The 15,647-nt window shown below is 40.9% G+C and overlaps 1 protein-coding gene across 2 annotated transcripts in view; it reads right to left on the bottom strand.

Annotated features, from left to right (window-relative positions):
* The window catches only part of bean1 (brain expressed, associated with NEDD4, 1), a 37,057-nt gene extending 22,144 nt beyond the window's left edge, over positions 1-14,913 (bottom strand). The window contains exons 1-3 of one of the 2 annotated variants that reach the window (XM_058652400.1): positions 14,243-14,913; positions 10,924-10,970; positions 7,103-7,219 (exon numbers count right to left, since the gene is read on the bottom strand). In XM_058652400.1, coding sequence (XP_058508383.1) covers positions 7,103-7,127 — 25 coding nt within the window. In that variant the 5' untranslated portion in view covers positions 7,128-7,219; positions 10,924-10,970; positions 14,243-14,913. The remainder of the gene's footprint in view (positions 1-7,102; positions 7,220-10,923; positions 10,971-14,242) is intronic. The other variant, XM_058652399.1, reaches the window with a different exon arrangement.
* Positions 14,914-15,647: the final 734 nt, after the last annotated feature.

Genomic DNA, 15,647 nt, shown 5'->3' with positions numbered 1-15,647 from the left:
CAGAAATGTGGTCTGCCATGCACCACAGGGTCCCAGACTGATTTGTTGAAAATCAGCTTCTATCTCCACACCTATCAGACAATCTGCCTAAAAGTGTTTCCATCTATGTTTTTTTATTTACTGTCAGCTCTTCTCTAAAGGAGGATTGCTCTCAATCCAGTAAAAGCCAAAGTAGTTGCAGCATCATATCAGCGAAGCCCATTTCAGACGTACCCCTCCCTTATGATTTGTCAGACTATGATCTCTTTTTCTCTCTGACCTGCCTGGCCTCACACGTTGACGCTCTGTCGTTCTGTGTGATTCCCTCTGTGGCTCTTGGCCTTTTTCTTACCCCCCATCCTTCCTTCCTTTCTCTCCCTCTCTCCCCCTCCTTCTCTCCCTTCCATATTGCAGTGAAGGGGATAATGACAGGCGAGAAAGAGGTGGAGGAGAAGCAGAAGGCATGATAAAATAGAGAGAGAGGCACTGTTTGATCACATTAAAACAGCTCCTGTTCACACCTCTCTGTGCAGCCTGAAACACACACATACGTACAGTATTAGTCTGCATTATCGTATTTGTGCTATCAGAAAAATTCCAATGGTTTCTGAAAGCTAAGTTTTTTTTTTACAGTAATTTCACTTGCACTGTTGCAGGAAGCTGGCATCTTTGTCACCAGAGAGGAGAGAGTTGGAAAAACACCAGTACATAGTTTCCATTCTTTTGGTCTGTTTTTGTACATTGAGACAGAGACTCAAACAAATGTTATTTTGAATATGTTTTCTACTGTTCAAATTTAACACGCACAATCTGCTACAGAGTATATTCGAAATAATCTGTTTTGTTTTTCTTCATTTTAAATAGTTTATTCACTATTTCAATATGCAGTAAACTTTGAATAACTGCCAGATATTGAAAGTTATTCTGGAAAACTGGGCAAAATCACATACTCACAGGACATTTTCTGGCACTTTTATGGTTAAAATAAGCAAAAAAAACCATGGACATTATAAGGCTTGGGTGTTAAAGGGTTAAAAAAAATACTTGTACAGTTCAAGTGTCAAGTATTTTGTGTAACCCACTTGAGCAATAGCAGGAGTCTGTCTTTCTGAATCCCAAATGGAGTGGAACACAATGGTAACACATTTGTTTTCCTTTAACGCCATGTTTAAGGTGTGCTTGGACATTATATATACATGTTGCACATGTTTAACTCATTAGAAGCTAGATAATACATATGACCCACTTTCAGTCAAACAATTTTTAAAATGCTTAAGGTCAAAAGAAAAATATGATGAGTTATTATAATTATTATTATTATCACTGTAAACAGCCAATCCTTCCATCTACTCATGCTGTAAATACACTCACACCACTTCAGTCATGTGTTTACAGATGTTTTTCTGAGATGTTTACATGGCTAATCACAAAGAAGATTTCCTTATTTGTGCTGTTTACATACAGTCATGCGCATCAGATCAGTTATTATCATGTAGGGGAAAACATATTGATACACAACTCTTTCATATTGTTAAAAAATATGTGAGTTTCTTTTTCCATCCAAAAAAAGATCATGATTATGGTTCAATAATAAAAAATATATTTCTGGTCATTGACAGCATAAGCTCTTAACATTTGGATGTAAACGGCAGGGCATCCTGCCTGTGTTGATGCTGAGCATTAGAAATGAACAGATTTTCACGTGGAAAAAAAGGTGAGCAGACTGAAGTGTTAGTGCGAAGCTGAGATATCTAACACTGACGAGTCAGCATTGAACAGCAATATGTTTCTTTTCCATGTGTTCGTGTTTGCTCTCTGGCGTCCAGGTTGAATCTTAGCACGATGAAGGAGGCTGTGATGCTTGTTAAGAAATCCCACCAGCAGTTATATTTACCACAGAGTTGCAGCTGTACAGTGACTACAGAAAGCCCCAGATTATTTGATTGCTTGTTATTGTTTTCTCCAATAAGGATAATTAGATACAGTGCAGTTCCAGTTCTGTGTTCAGCTTCATGCAGGAACCACAAACTGATTTGTGGTTCCTGCTCGGTCACATGTACTCAGAACTGTACGCAGTTCTTTTTAGAAGTGACTTTAGTTACAGACAATAAGAAGTGGACATGGAGATTTAAGTTTAACATTCAGTGTTTGTTGTCAAATTGTATTATAGTTGTGTCCTTGTGTGTCTTGTCTAGTTTTACTCCTTGTTTTTTTGTTTCATTGTCTGCTAACGACTCCTGATGTGTGTCACTTTCTTTTCTTCCATCCCCAATAGAATTGGTCAAATATTTCTTTTATTTTGACTCTTACCTGCAAATGAAAGGCCTTTGCTTTTTTAGAACCATGTGTCCACTCAGTGCCAATTCAACGGCACACTATTGATTATGTGACATTAATAAAATGATTCAAATAAGCAAATGTACAGCAGGACATTCTCAAATCTTCAAATTGTCTGACAGACATCTGAACCTTTGTCTTAAAGCAGTGACGTGCTAAAGTTTAAGCTCCTAACCCATAACAACTTCTCCCCTCTCCTTCTGTGTTTGCTATGTTCAGGCATTTTATTCAGTATTCAGTAAAATGACTTCATATGATATTCAGAAACCTGTTGTATTTATTATAGTTTATTTGCATCACAGACCTCATTTTTCCACAAAAACCCTCCACAGGTGGGCAAGAGAATGGTGTTGATTTATAAGTGACCAACGCACAGATGGTGTTATTTTTCAATCGCCATTACAATGTGCACTCAGGTCTAGCCTCATAATTAAAAAGCCAGAGGTTTTTCTATACCTGCTGTAGAGCTGCTACTGTCTTAACTGTGACATGCTTTGAAAAACAGCTTTGTAGGAAAGAAGCTTAAGACTGCAGCAGTATGGTCCTTTAATGTTTGGTATTCTGCGTTTCCATCTGTCCATTCAACCACATGACATTGAAAAGATGAGCCAATACGTCCATTTTGAAATGACAGAGCTAATGAAGTGAAAAGGAGGATGCAGCTAGTGTGCTGAAGTCAAAGGGAGCCAGCGTTTGTCAATATTGGCACCAAGACATTAGCAAAGACATTTACCCTTCACCTCTCCTTCCCCCCCTCCCTTCCTTATTCTTCCGGCCGTTCCAAGTCACCTCCCTCAATTTCTCCCTCTGCTTTTCTCCTTTACTCTACTTCCCCTTGAGAGTGATGCTGCTGTTCCCCTCAACAGCCATTTCACTCCCCATACTGTACCTGGTTCCTGTCCAATTCACTCCTTGTTTCATCTGTAGCTCATCTCTTCTGTCTCTTTTATTTCACACATGATTCACCTCCTCTCCCCCTTTGCTTTTCCAGAAGTTTCACTGTACAATAGATGGACAGACACACAGGCACACATTTGGCCACCTGTGGTGTGTATTAATTGTCCATGGGTCCTGATGGGGGGCTAGTGAGGTGGAACAACCTTGGTATTTGCTGACCGACCAGGCCGTGAAATCTTCCTGCGTATGCTCACTCCTCATATCCATTTAAATAGATTTAAATAAATGACCTTACACTGTGACTAGATTGGATGCAAGCATGGATGGACGGCCGGCCAGATGGGTGGATATAGATACGTGGATGAGATAGAAGGTAAAATGCCGTTAAATGCAGTTTTTCCAACCATTTCCATAAAGCATGGGAATGTGATGATTGATGGCTTGGCGGCAGGAAGGCGAGGCGATGTGGCACTGTGCTGATAGATGGATAGATGATGTGTGTGCAGTGAGGGGGAACAGAAGGTGATTCCATTTCAGATCTGCCCTCATCTGATGCACACTCATGCCAGTGCTCTAATATGTAGATTGTTTAGCTTTTATCTTTTATCTTCCGGGACACACAGGCATACTCACAAATATCAACACCCACAGACCTTTCTGTATATTGGCCACGCAAAAAATGGTATGTTTGAGATGTCATCAATCAACTATTAGACTGTTGCGTCACATGATTTTGTTTATTAATATTAGGTCATTACTTGTGCTAACAGCTATTAGTCATGCTCCAATCACAGCCACTTTCACAAAAGTAACACTCCTCACTCATTTCTTGCTACACCAATGCTGCCTCACTCAGTGTTCCCTGCATTTGGATTAGTTTGCTGCTTGGCAAGTCCTGGGAGAATCTTAAGAGCAGAGCAAACGGCGCCAAATCTAACTGCATTTCCATTTGTTGCAATACATTGTTTAATTATGACGAGAGTTTTCCTCACTGAAAGATGTTTATGCTGGCAGTTGGGGACTAAATGCCCTTCTCTGAGGCACAGCAACAGCAGCAGAAGCAGCAGCATCAGTAGTAGCAGCAGTAGCAAAGGCAGTATCAGCAACCCCCGGGCACAAACAGCTGCCATGTGGGACATGTCTGCTGAAATCTACTGAAAAAAGCTCCCGAGGATGGGTTAAAAAAACATGCCGTCTGTGTGGCAAAGTAACGCAGCTCTGCTTTGTTTTTGTTTTTACATGTAGGCACTGTAACAATCGCACCCTTTACACCGGGCATTAAAATGTGTTTTCTGTGATCAGATTGCAATGGGATAGCGCCTGACCACTTGTAAATACTGGTGTAAATACACCTGAGGACGGATGGTTGTCCGATCTGCCAAACCACTTTGGGAGGTTGTCTGAGACGCATTGTGACCAGATTGAACAGAAGTGTAAATGCGATCTGTCTCCGCACCAATGCGTCGGTACTTGGTGGCTCCAAGCACAACCAGCGTGACAACGGTGACAAAACTGCACATTCTTGTCTGCTTTTGTCGGTTTTCTGCTTGTTAAAGTTTTCTTTCTTCCCCTGCTTAGAAAAGCAAAGTGGAGTTTATTCATTAGTGGATGTGGACACCGGAGAGTTAATACCAGGTGTAAATGCATTTGGTGAAGCTCAATCCGATCGCCATCTGATCACAGAAAACATATTTTATTGCCAGGTATAAAGGGGGCCAGTATTCCTCCTCTAGGGAAAATGACTTAAGTTGTTATGGAATTTAAAAGTTCAAAGACTTTGTTTAAAAATGTATATATTCTGAAATGAAAGAAAATAGATTTTACTTGTTATAGAACTAAAACTAAGACTAAATGAAGAATCAACAACTAATTTTCTGCATTGCTGTACAATTACATATCTATGCAACTAGTTTAATGTTAATAACACATCAACATCAGAGGTCATAGTTCCACACACGATTTTTAAAAATACAAAACCCGACTCTTAAGTTTCAAATTGACATTTTCAATTACATTTAATAAGCAACATATTTTCCAAAACAAGATTACAGTAGGGCACTCTTGCCTTTGCAGCAAGAAGACCCGGTCCGAACAAGGGCTTTTCTGCAAGAGTTTGCATGTCCGGGTTCTCCGGTTTCCTCCAACAGTTCCTCTAACAGGGATTAGGTAAATTGGACATTCTAAATTGACCTTAGGTGTGAGAATGAGTAGTTGTTTGTCTCTATGTGGCTCTGTGATGGCCTGGCGAACTGTCCAAGTGTACCCTGAGATTGGCAGACGCAACCCTCACGTAGGAGGATAAAGTGGCAGAAGATGATGAAGATTACAGTATTATCTACAGACATACAGTACATATCAATAAAAGTTAATTCTATGTTTGTCTCTGTCCCTAATGCAGATGGGAGGTAAGAAATAAAAGTTACATTTCCCTGTAACGTCATGCTCGAGCTGAATCACATGGAAAACAGTCTTTTTGCAGGTTGACAAAGAGCCTGTGTAAAATGTCAACCTGTACAATACATCACACAAAGAAACACCTTGGCATATATAGGCTAGAGCTGACCGTCCCAAAGCTTTTTATCTGTCTCTTCACTCTCTCTTCTTTTATTCATTGTTCTGTTTCTTTTCCTGGGAGGGAAGCACCGTTGGTGGAGAACTAAATGCCCTGGAGCGGACGGAGGGATTTCAGGTGTCAAGGGACAGAGAGAGAAAGAGTCAGAGAGGGATGTGAATAATAGATCAGAGAGGGGAAAGAGAAAGTCGGCAGGAGTTGAAAAAGAGAATGAGGGAGACATGAAAGGTTGGAAATGGAGAGAAATGATGTGAAAGAGAAAAAGAGATACAGCAGAGGACAGGGAGTCAGATAAGGTGGAAGTCGTGGGGGGGGGGGGACTTGAGAGCATAAAAAGAGCACAGGGAAATTAAACTGGCTGTGTTCTTTGAGGGCAACTGTGACAGGAAAACATGCATCTGTAAAAGTCATGCATCAGTCCATCTGTTCATCCGTCCATCTGTTCCTCCCTCCCCTCTGTCTGTTCCCTGCCTCCGGTGTGGTCAGGAGTTGTTGCATAACACAGCGATTCATCGTTTACTGAGATGGGAAGCTACTACATCCACCTTATACTGTAAAGGTTAAAAAGCTCAACCAGTGATCCAGCTAAAAATAAACAACGGATACTACGTTAAATCATACTGTGTATATACAGTAGCCTAAAATACTTGTTTGATGTCTCCAAAAATAACTGATACAACTCTTTAAAAGTAAAATGCTCCTTTGTTGCCTCCATTGATGACATTATTCATGACAGCATCTTGAAATGCAGTGACGTGAATCACATGTTAATAAGTCTCATTATTCTGCACTTCTAAGTACTTCAATGCATCATATTTGACGTGCATATTTCATATGCTGTGTCCTCGTTGACAAAATGGTGAAAAGGTTAGGAAGGTTTTATATTATTTTTTTGTGAAAAAATCCATCTTTCTTTTTTTTTTATCTTTCTTTGTAATTAAAGTACTTGAAACCTTTCAACAGAAAAAAAGTAATAGTTTATCAACCGGGTCTAGAACATGGTAAAAATGCAATATAAGACTGAAATATGCTGTTTATTTAAAAATGATAACTTTAAAAAAACAACTCAATCAGTCTGGGACATACAGTGGACTTTGATTTTAAGATCAGGGTTTATCGCACTAAACGTGCACTGAAGATGAATGACCATGCCTCTTTTTCTGTCCTGTATGTGTGTTTCTCACATGAATCAAACTGAATCAAAATCCTTGTGTCCTTCGAGAGAAACGTTCCTCCCCTCTCAACATCTGCAGAACAGGTCAGCAAACAACACTGCGTAGAGTAATGAGGAGAAAAACTGCTGTAAGTGTTTCTTACCTGAGCAGATCAATTTCATCAGCATGAACCCCAGCTCACAGTGTTTCCTCGCACATCTCAACAGGCAGGAAGCCAACTTCTACCGCTCTCCACCACACAGAGCTCCTGTGTGTGCAACTACAAAGAGAGAGAGAGAGAGAAAAGGCGAGGAGTCAGGCAGATCAGAGAGTGTGGGGAGCCGGCAACAAACAGCAGGTAGATCGATGGAAAATGAGAGACATAAATGGATGGAGCGAGAGAGATACTGTGTTAAGCCACAGAGAGAGAGAGAGGGAGCAGAGACTGATGTGCGAGTCACCAAGCCCAGCTGTTTATAAAGCCAGAGGCAACGTGTGTGTGTGTGTGTGTGTGTGAGGCAGTGAAGTGGCCACCCACGCCACATTGCGTGTTAATATGTGTGTATTATGTATGTATGTGTGTATTCACTACTCTTTCCAGTACATGGCCACAGGGTTCAGATGTTCCAATCAATACCTGAAACACACGCACACACACACACACACACACACACACACAGGTTTGTGCTATTCTTCCGAGCACACTGCACTGACTTCCATTCACATGGTCAGCCTAAACAAACTGTTATCCCTAACCTTAACCTAATAACAATTAAAAAAAATATTCCCTAAACGTAGCCAGTTCCTCGTCATAAAGAGGTAATAAACACAGGCATTTGTATGAATGCAAACATGTAAATACTATAAAGCCCTCCTTGCACATTTTAAAACAACGTGCCCGTCAGAACAAACTCCAGCTGCTGTCGGATTGAACGAGCTAAATTTGGAGCTGAATTTTGCAATCCCTGAACCTCCTCCAACTTAAAAGCTGCCCTGCCCTCCCACTCCACACTACATCAACGTGTCATCGACAGCTCTTCCTTCATGTTGCACCGCGCTCTAATCTTTCTCGCCACACACCCCCATCTATTTATCTAACTGCACTTTTACATTACAAACGACTCCAACTGCGTTACTGCTTTCAAATGAAACACTGGACAATCCTATATTTTGATGTTTTTGGACGCCACGTTCATGTTTTGTTATCTGCACCCCGTTGCACTCCTTTGTATGTATCATTTCATGTCTTGGTAAAACCTTCTTCATCACACATGGTATAGAACAACAAGAGTGCCTATGACATTAATTAAAGTCTTTTCCTCAACCAACACACTTCTGTCAAACATATTGTCGCTGTCAAGTCCAAGCAATGAGATGCTGTACTCCACTTGTTGTAATTGTGATAAATCATGCACACACTGTGAAAAACGAATCTCTCGCTTCATGTGAACTGGCTTGTTCTTGTATTCTTGTGGGATCTGGCAGCATCAACATACTGGAACCCACACGATTAACCCTTAGAACACAGAGCATTTCGGCGGCTTTTTTCCCATTACTATATTTAAACAGTACAGTATATACAGAGGCTATAAGAATGTGCAATACGGAGTGTCTTATATCCTTTTTTTCCCAGCACAACTTAGACAATCTGATGGAAAAAAAACTATATACACACACCTGAACAAAAAGGAGAGTCTATTTTTGTGTCTTCTGCACAATTATCCCTACTTTATATCACTACTAAAAATGTGATATAAAATGAATCATAACTTTGACTCAACAACACATAAGAAGACGGAAAAGAAAAAAATTAAAGCCTGAATATGTGAAACAACCCCAGAATGTCCCTATAAGGACTTGTGTATTATTCCCACGGCAATTTACCAAGGGTGCTCTGAGGGTTAAGGGGTGCAACTTTGTAGACTCATTGGATGTAGACTGTAAGTATAAGGACAATTCGAGACTGTCCTCCAAGGAAACATACATATAGGTCGTATGCAGGAATTACGACTTTTTTGCCCTAACCCTAACCTCAGTAACATCTGTGCATATTTGAGTTGGAAAATACATCACATTCAGGGGTTTGAAAAAAACGACCCACAGTCACGTTTTCAGAAAACGACCTATATGTACGTTTCAGTTGGAGGACAGGTTGGACAATTCCCTTCACTGCAGCAAACAACTAAAACAGTATGTGAAGCACGTTTTACACATAAAGTTTGGATTGTGCATCATTGTGCATTTTTTAAGCCATTATCAAAAACGTGTTGGTGGAGAAAGGTATGGATGAAGGAGAATAGTGAGGAGACTAGAGTTAGAGTTTTAGTTGTGAAGATGGGACTTCACACAAATGTGTGTGTGTGTGTGTGTGTGTGCACGTGCAAGCGAGTGACACACTCATGAGAACCTATGATGTATTCTGCTTTGTTGTTACATAACAGTCCCCTCACTCACAGACAGATATCACAGACAACACACTCTGGCAGCTAGATTGAACTTTATCTCCTCTCTCCCCATCTCTCTGTCTCTCTCTCGAAACTTGCACACACACACACACACACACACGTGCAAGTGCTCACACACGCGCACGCCACAACACATACAGTGGGTTATTCTCACTCCACTCTTGTAATCGTGTGTGTGTGTGTGTGTGTGTGTGTGAGCAAGAGGGAGAACAGAACTCACAGGATTTGTGTCAACTCCAGCTCGAGTGCACAATGCAGCTACAGTCAGAAAAAGAGAGTGGGAGAGGAAAATCACAATCCACTCCCCACTCTTTTTTAACTACGTAATTACACTAAAACTCATTCTGTTCATTCAAAAAAACTTTTTTTTTTTCTTAGTCCCCAGTGTGATAAAATACCACATTACAGTGTGGTTAATTATAAATAGCCGACGCCCACAACAGATTTAAAGGGGACATATTATGCAAAATCAACTTTTTAATAATTTTAATACTTATATTTGGGACTCTGGAGGCCCTACCAGTCACCAAAGTGTGGAAAAAGAATGCTCAGTCCTTTTTTCGTGGTCCCCCTTAGTGTAAGTATACGGTATATGGTCAAAAATGTAAACTGTTGCATGTTGCAACTTGCGTAACTGTGTTAATATAATCAACCATCATGTTGATATCATGTTACTACATAAAGAGTCGATTTTTAAAGGTTTACAAAGGAGTTTTGAAATGACTGAAAGCTGCTGACACGTTCTCAAAATAACGTGTAAACGTCCTTGGAGAGAGTTTAGTTGGAGATGAAAGGCTCCTTAGAAATCCCAAATGGAGATTCAGAGCCGAGTAAATAACAATAATGACATGATGCGCTGAAAAAACATGATCACACAAACTCTACACAACACAACTCTTGTTGCTACTGACTTTTATCCATAAAGGACATCTTTCTCAAATTTTACCAGGTTTTCCAAACCTTAGTTGACAACAATTCAATTAATTGTCAAGGACTTTCCGGTGTAGTGCCGAAAAGAGACTGCCCCCCCCGACGGGAACGCGCATCAGTTCAGAGGAAGTGCGCGTTTACACCGCTTTGATCTATAAATAAAGTTATATTTCAATATGCATGTGTGTCACTGGTGGTACATCAGGGATGTGCCAAATGGGTCTTAAGAAAAAACAAAACTACACCTGCAAATCCTGCAACTAAAACAAAGTGTCCAGGCTGGATGGGTGCCTCGATGGTGAAACATACTGGACTATGTTCCTGTGTTCTTGTATTCTCAGATATGGACCATAAATAAAAAACTTGTGTTGTATGATTTAAGTACTTTCTTCCATTCAGATATCTTTACACATCAATCAATGGCTTTATTCATACCTTGAAGGATACAGAGCAGTACATGGTGACCAGCACCCTGTAACTCTTGATTGGTAGGGGTTACATTCTCTGTATTTTCAGCATGAACAGTAGAGGAAACCAGGTGCATGTACAGTGAATTTGGTCAATATCACTGCTTGCAATAAAGACTTACAGCATAGGGTGCAGTCACTTTTTGGCAGGGCCTTCCGAAAAGTGCATCTGGCAAACACAGAGAATGTTATGCAGAATGTAAAGGCGTTCCGTTACAGTTACAGTTCTATATATACTGCATTATTGTGTTCATAACTATACTCTTAAAAGTACAAGTTATCCAAAAAGTTACTTAAGTAAATGTAATGAAGTAAATGTAACTCATTATTACCCACCTCTGATAGCACTTTCTCATTATGTGTTATATGATTGCTATCTAATATGACATTAAACACTTTCTACATTGTTTTCTGCATTTATTTCCTAATCTTCATAAAATCATTGAAAGTGAGGTATTGAAATATAACTTTATTTATAGATCAAAGTGGTGTAAAATCACATTGCAACAACGATAACAACAACAACAACAAAAGTGGCAAGGTAAAGCATCTACCCTCATCAATTGTTGACATCTAGCCTACATTATGGAAACATCAGGTTACTTTGTTTCTATCTGTGCCGTTCTTTTTCCGTAGCCTCTTCACTTGGGCTACAGGACATTTCTATTGCACAGTAAAAAAACATTTCTCTCGGTGCTGCGCCTGCCAGCTGACCCTTATATTATATCTACGAGCAGACCTACGCTCACTTCCTCTGAACTGATGCGCGTTCCTGTCGGGGACAGTCGTTTTTCGGCAAGCTGTCTCTTTTCGACACTACACCGGGACCAATTTCCTCAAGTTCAAGGAACAAATGTGCTGACACGGCTTAAGATGGAAGGACATCTTGTAAGAGCTGCTTCAAAAGTTGTGCAAAAAAACAGAGCATGGAATACAGATTACACAAAACAGGTAATGATAATGCTAAACATAAGGAGGGCGGAATGAGGGACAAGACCAGTCAGAGGAGAAGAAACAGCCAATCAAGTATTACCTGCAGCCACAACAGCACTCCATCATTTCCACATCTCTCTCTCTGGTATTCCCTCCTCTCTCTCTGATGCGTTCTCTCCTTTTCTGTCCCTCTCTCCCTCCTCTAATCCATCTCCTCCCAGCTCTCTGTGACAGTCTATTTGGCCCATACAACCCTGTCATCCATTCAACCTGTCAGTCCTGCCAAAGGCACCGATCTCACACTGACTCGTATTTGTAGCTGCGCAGGCAGGACCCGCGGTCAGGGCCCCGGTGCCACCGCTGAAAGCTGCAAAGGTCAGAGGTTCAGTCTTTGTGGAACATCATCCTGTCCCTTTCAACAAGTTTCCATTCAATCTTCATTCGCCACTGTCGTATTTAAGTGACTTTTTTCACTAAATATTTCATACACGTGATGTTAATGCTTCTTCTAACACTCTTCACAGAGTCTGAATATGGGAGCATGACTGAGCAGCTACGTTGTCTTGGTAACCATATCATTTATAAGACTGTAAAACTACCACAAGTTCAGAGGCTGTGTGTAAGTATGTTTGTATATGTGTATCATCACTTTTTACACACAGAGTATTTGGTTGTAGTAGAGCCTAAGCGAAATAAAACCTTTTAAATATGCTTGCTTTACGGAGGCCTTGTTTGCATAAATGCGTATAAACCTGATGAATAAAACCACAGAAGAAGAAGAAGAAGAAGAAGGAGGAGGAGGAGAAGGAGGAAATGACAGAGAGAGTGAAGCGAGATGTGAAAGAGAGTTTATCCTCCCTGACATGTTAAGGCCTCAATAGTTCCTTTACATTCTTGGAGAAGGGAGGAGTGCATGGGGAGTTGCACTGCACACTCTTACCATTAGATGTCACTTATTCACTTACGCTGGCTCTTTAAAAACAAAATAACTGTTGTTCTGTGGAGGCAGACAACACATTGATATGATGGTCACGTGTTTATATTCTACTGTGACGCTTATTTTCTTAAATGAACGCATCTCTCAGGATTTGCACTGAGCCACAGTCTTCTGACTCCACCGGCTAATCTCCGTTACATGAATTTGTCAAAGGCTTTCAGTCGTGTTGACCTTCATGGCTGACGACAGAGTAAAAGCCATTTAGTTAACCCGTGGTGGATTCTGGTTTCCTCTGGGGAAGTCCACTGTCCAGTCCATGTGAAGATCATAGTGTCATTGATCGAGTCACACAAATCAAACCGGAAAACTGGCTTTTACCAGAAAAGACACAAATATAAAATACACATATGCTTTGTCACTGTGGGGACAAAGCATTTCTGTTTCAGTTTCTGTTTTTATCTTGACCCATGTGTGGATTCCCTCTTTTTTTAGATGCATCTAATGGATCACATGCATAGCAAGCTGGTGCAATTAAGTGAGAACACAGTGCCTACATTTCCCTTTGCATTGTTACTGTTACTGTTACTGTTCCGATTGTAAGGCTACTGTACTTCACTGCTGAAACAAGAGAGTTAAAGTGTGTGGGAGTAAAGCTGAGCGAGTGAGAGCGAGATGAGCCACTCCAAAAATCACTGTAAGACGCCTACGACGGTCCTATGGGAACCCACAGAATGTGTGTGTGGTATCCTGGAGTCAATTTGCTCCATTTCTCTAATGTAACTAATGTGAGTTTCAGGATAGATGATGTGTAACAGTGAGTGTATTTTTGTATTCACACTGATTTTGTCCCTGCACTTCACTCTGGTGTAGCATATATGACACACACAAAAAAATATTATTATAAAAATGGTTTAAGATCAAACATTCATGCCTTATAAAATGTAAATCCAAAAATGAAATGCAGTAGGAAAATGTGTTCAGACGTTTTAAATGTAACACACTGTAATTTCTATTTGTGTGTGCCAATTTACAAGGCCTGCAGTTAGAATGTGTCAGCTACTGCATTGTGATCACAAAGAGACATGCATGTGTAAGTGGAGTTTTCATTTTATGTGGCTGATGTAGAGCTAAATGCTAACTTTTTAAGTATATTTTTTATTACTTAATATACAATATATATAACACTGTTAATGCTTAACTCATGTTGTTAAAACAGTACAGTCAATTAATAAAGCATCTGCCCCCTAAATTCTAGTAAAGTGAGAATATAAAGAATTGGAACGCTCTTGAACTCAAGTTTGCACTAAATGCAGCTGCAAATTTTCCAGTGACTTGTTTAAAAAAAGACTAGAATATTCACATTGAGTAACAGAGCAATTACAATACCAGACACATTTGTGTAGCATGTGCACAGCTTATAGTTTTGGATGCACGAGAGAGAGAGAGAGAGGGAGTTAGAGAGATTTAAGCTTGGGATGGAAAGCGCGAGAGACAGAAAACAGAGAAATAGATAGAGAGAGAGAGAGAGAGAGAGAGAGAGAGAGGGCAAGAGTGCAACATTGGCTACTTACCTGCAAAAATGTATAAATACGCGTCCACGCGCTGGCACGACTCCTTTCATCAGCTCCCAAATTTCGCTTCACATCACTGACAACATCAGCAACAACATCCCGGACTGTCACTGAGTCCTGAGGTCCTCCCCCTTCTCTCCCTCTCTCGCTCTCTCTCTCTCTCTCTCGCTCTCTCTCTCTCTCTCTCTCTCTCTCTCTCTCTCTCTCTCTCGGGACTTGGCCCACCTCCTCAGAATAGCGTTTCCCTCAGCTCTCCGTGATACCTGCAGATTTACCCGCACGATGATCATCAACACAGTAACGCACTGATCACGCGAGCTTGACTGTCCGCGCGGTCCCGTCCTCACAGCAGCCTCCTCACTACCATCCTCCTCCTCATCATCATCATCATCATCCCTCCCTCCATCCACCCCTCGCAGCTTTATGGCCTATTTAATTCTTCAATTTGACTATCCTTCGTCCGTTCATCAGCACCTGTTTTTCTTCCCCGCATCCTCATCCTCATCCTCTTATGTGACTCTATCCTCGTCTCCGGTTTCCGCACCGAGTCTCTGTCCCGTGGGTTCGCTCCGTGGCCCTATCAGCTCTGCAGCTCAGTAAGTGTGTCATGCCCGGGATGATGAGACGCATCATCCATCCAGGTCCAGCGTTTAACCACGCTGCTGCTGCTGCTGCTGCTGCTGGTGGTGGTGGTGGTGGTGATGGTGGTGGTTGTGGGACAGCCAGCCACGAAATGCCTCACTGATCAGTTTAATGTGCAGAAACCGCATCATCATGTTCCCATCAACAGATTACAAAACTGCCCACTCTGAGAAAAAATAAACAAAGCAATCAACAATCACAACAGGTGTGTGTCATTATAGCCTATTTCTACTGTAACACATTTAGAAATCAGAGTTCAACTGCCTTCAGGTTAATTCAATGTCATGCACCAGTTGTGTTAGTTCTAGTTCAGTGTCACTTCCTGTTTTATTTTGGTAAAGGGGGTTTTTTTCTTCTCTTCTCTTCAGGTAGTCTGCCTGATTCCCTGATTGTTTTCACCTGGTGCTCCTTACCCTCACTCCCTATATATACTCCATTTTCCCCATTTCCTGTTGCCAGAGAGTCTTTAGTGTGTTGTCAGTTCTGAACCAAGAAAGAGCTCTGCTGTTGCGTTAGTCTAGTGTTTGTTTTTGTTTGTTTCTCAGTTATTTAAGGTCAAGTTTAGCTTAGCGTTTATCTTTTTTCTGAGCTGTTCCAGCTCCCCTCTTGTTTGCAGATACTTTCCGATTATTAGCTATTTCAAGTTCATAATTCATAACTATTTTAAGTCAATGTTGCCTTAAATACATTCTACTTACCATTAATTTAACATCACACTGTTGCAGGTACACCCTGGACACAGAGACAAACAACCATCCACTCT

Source organism: Solea solea, chromosome 15 (genome assembly GCF_958295425.1).
Source record: "Solea solea chromosome 15, fSolSol10.1, whole genome shotgun sequence".
Classification (NCBI taxonomy): domain Eukaryota; kingdom Metazoa; phylum Chordata; class Actinopteri; order Pleuronectiformes; family Soleidae; genus Solea; species Solea solea.
Note: the sequence above shows the minus strand (reverse complement) of the source record. Positions and strands in the feature narration are given on the sequence as shown.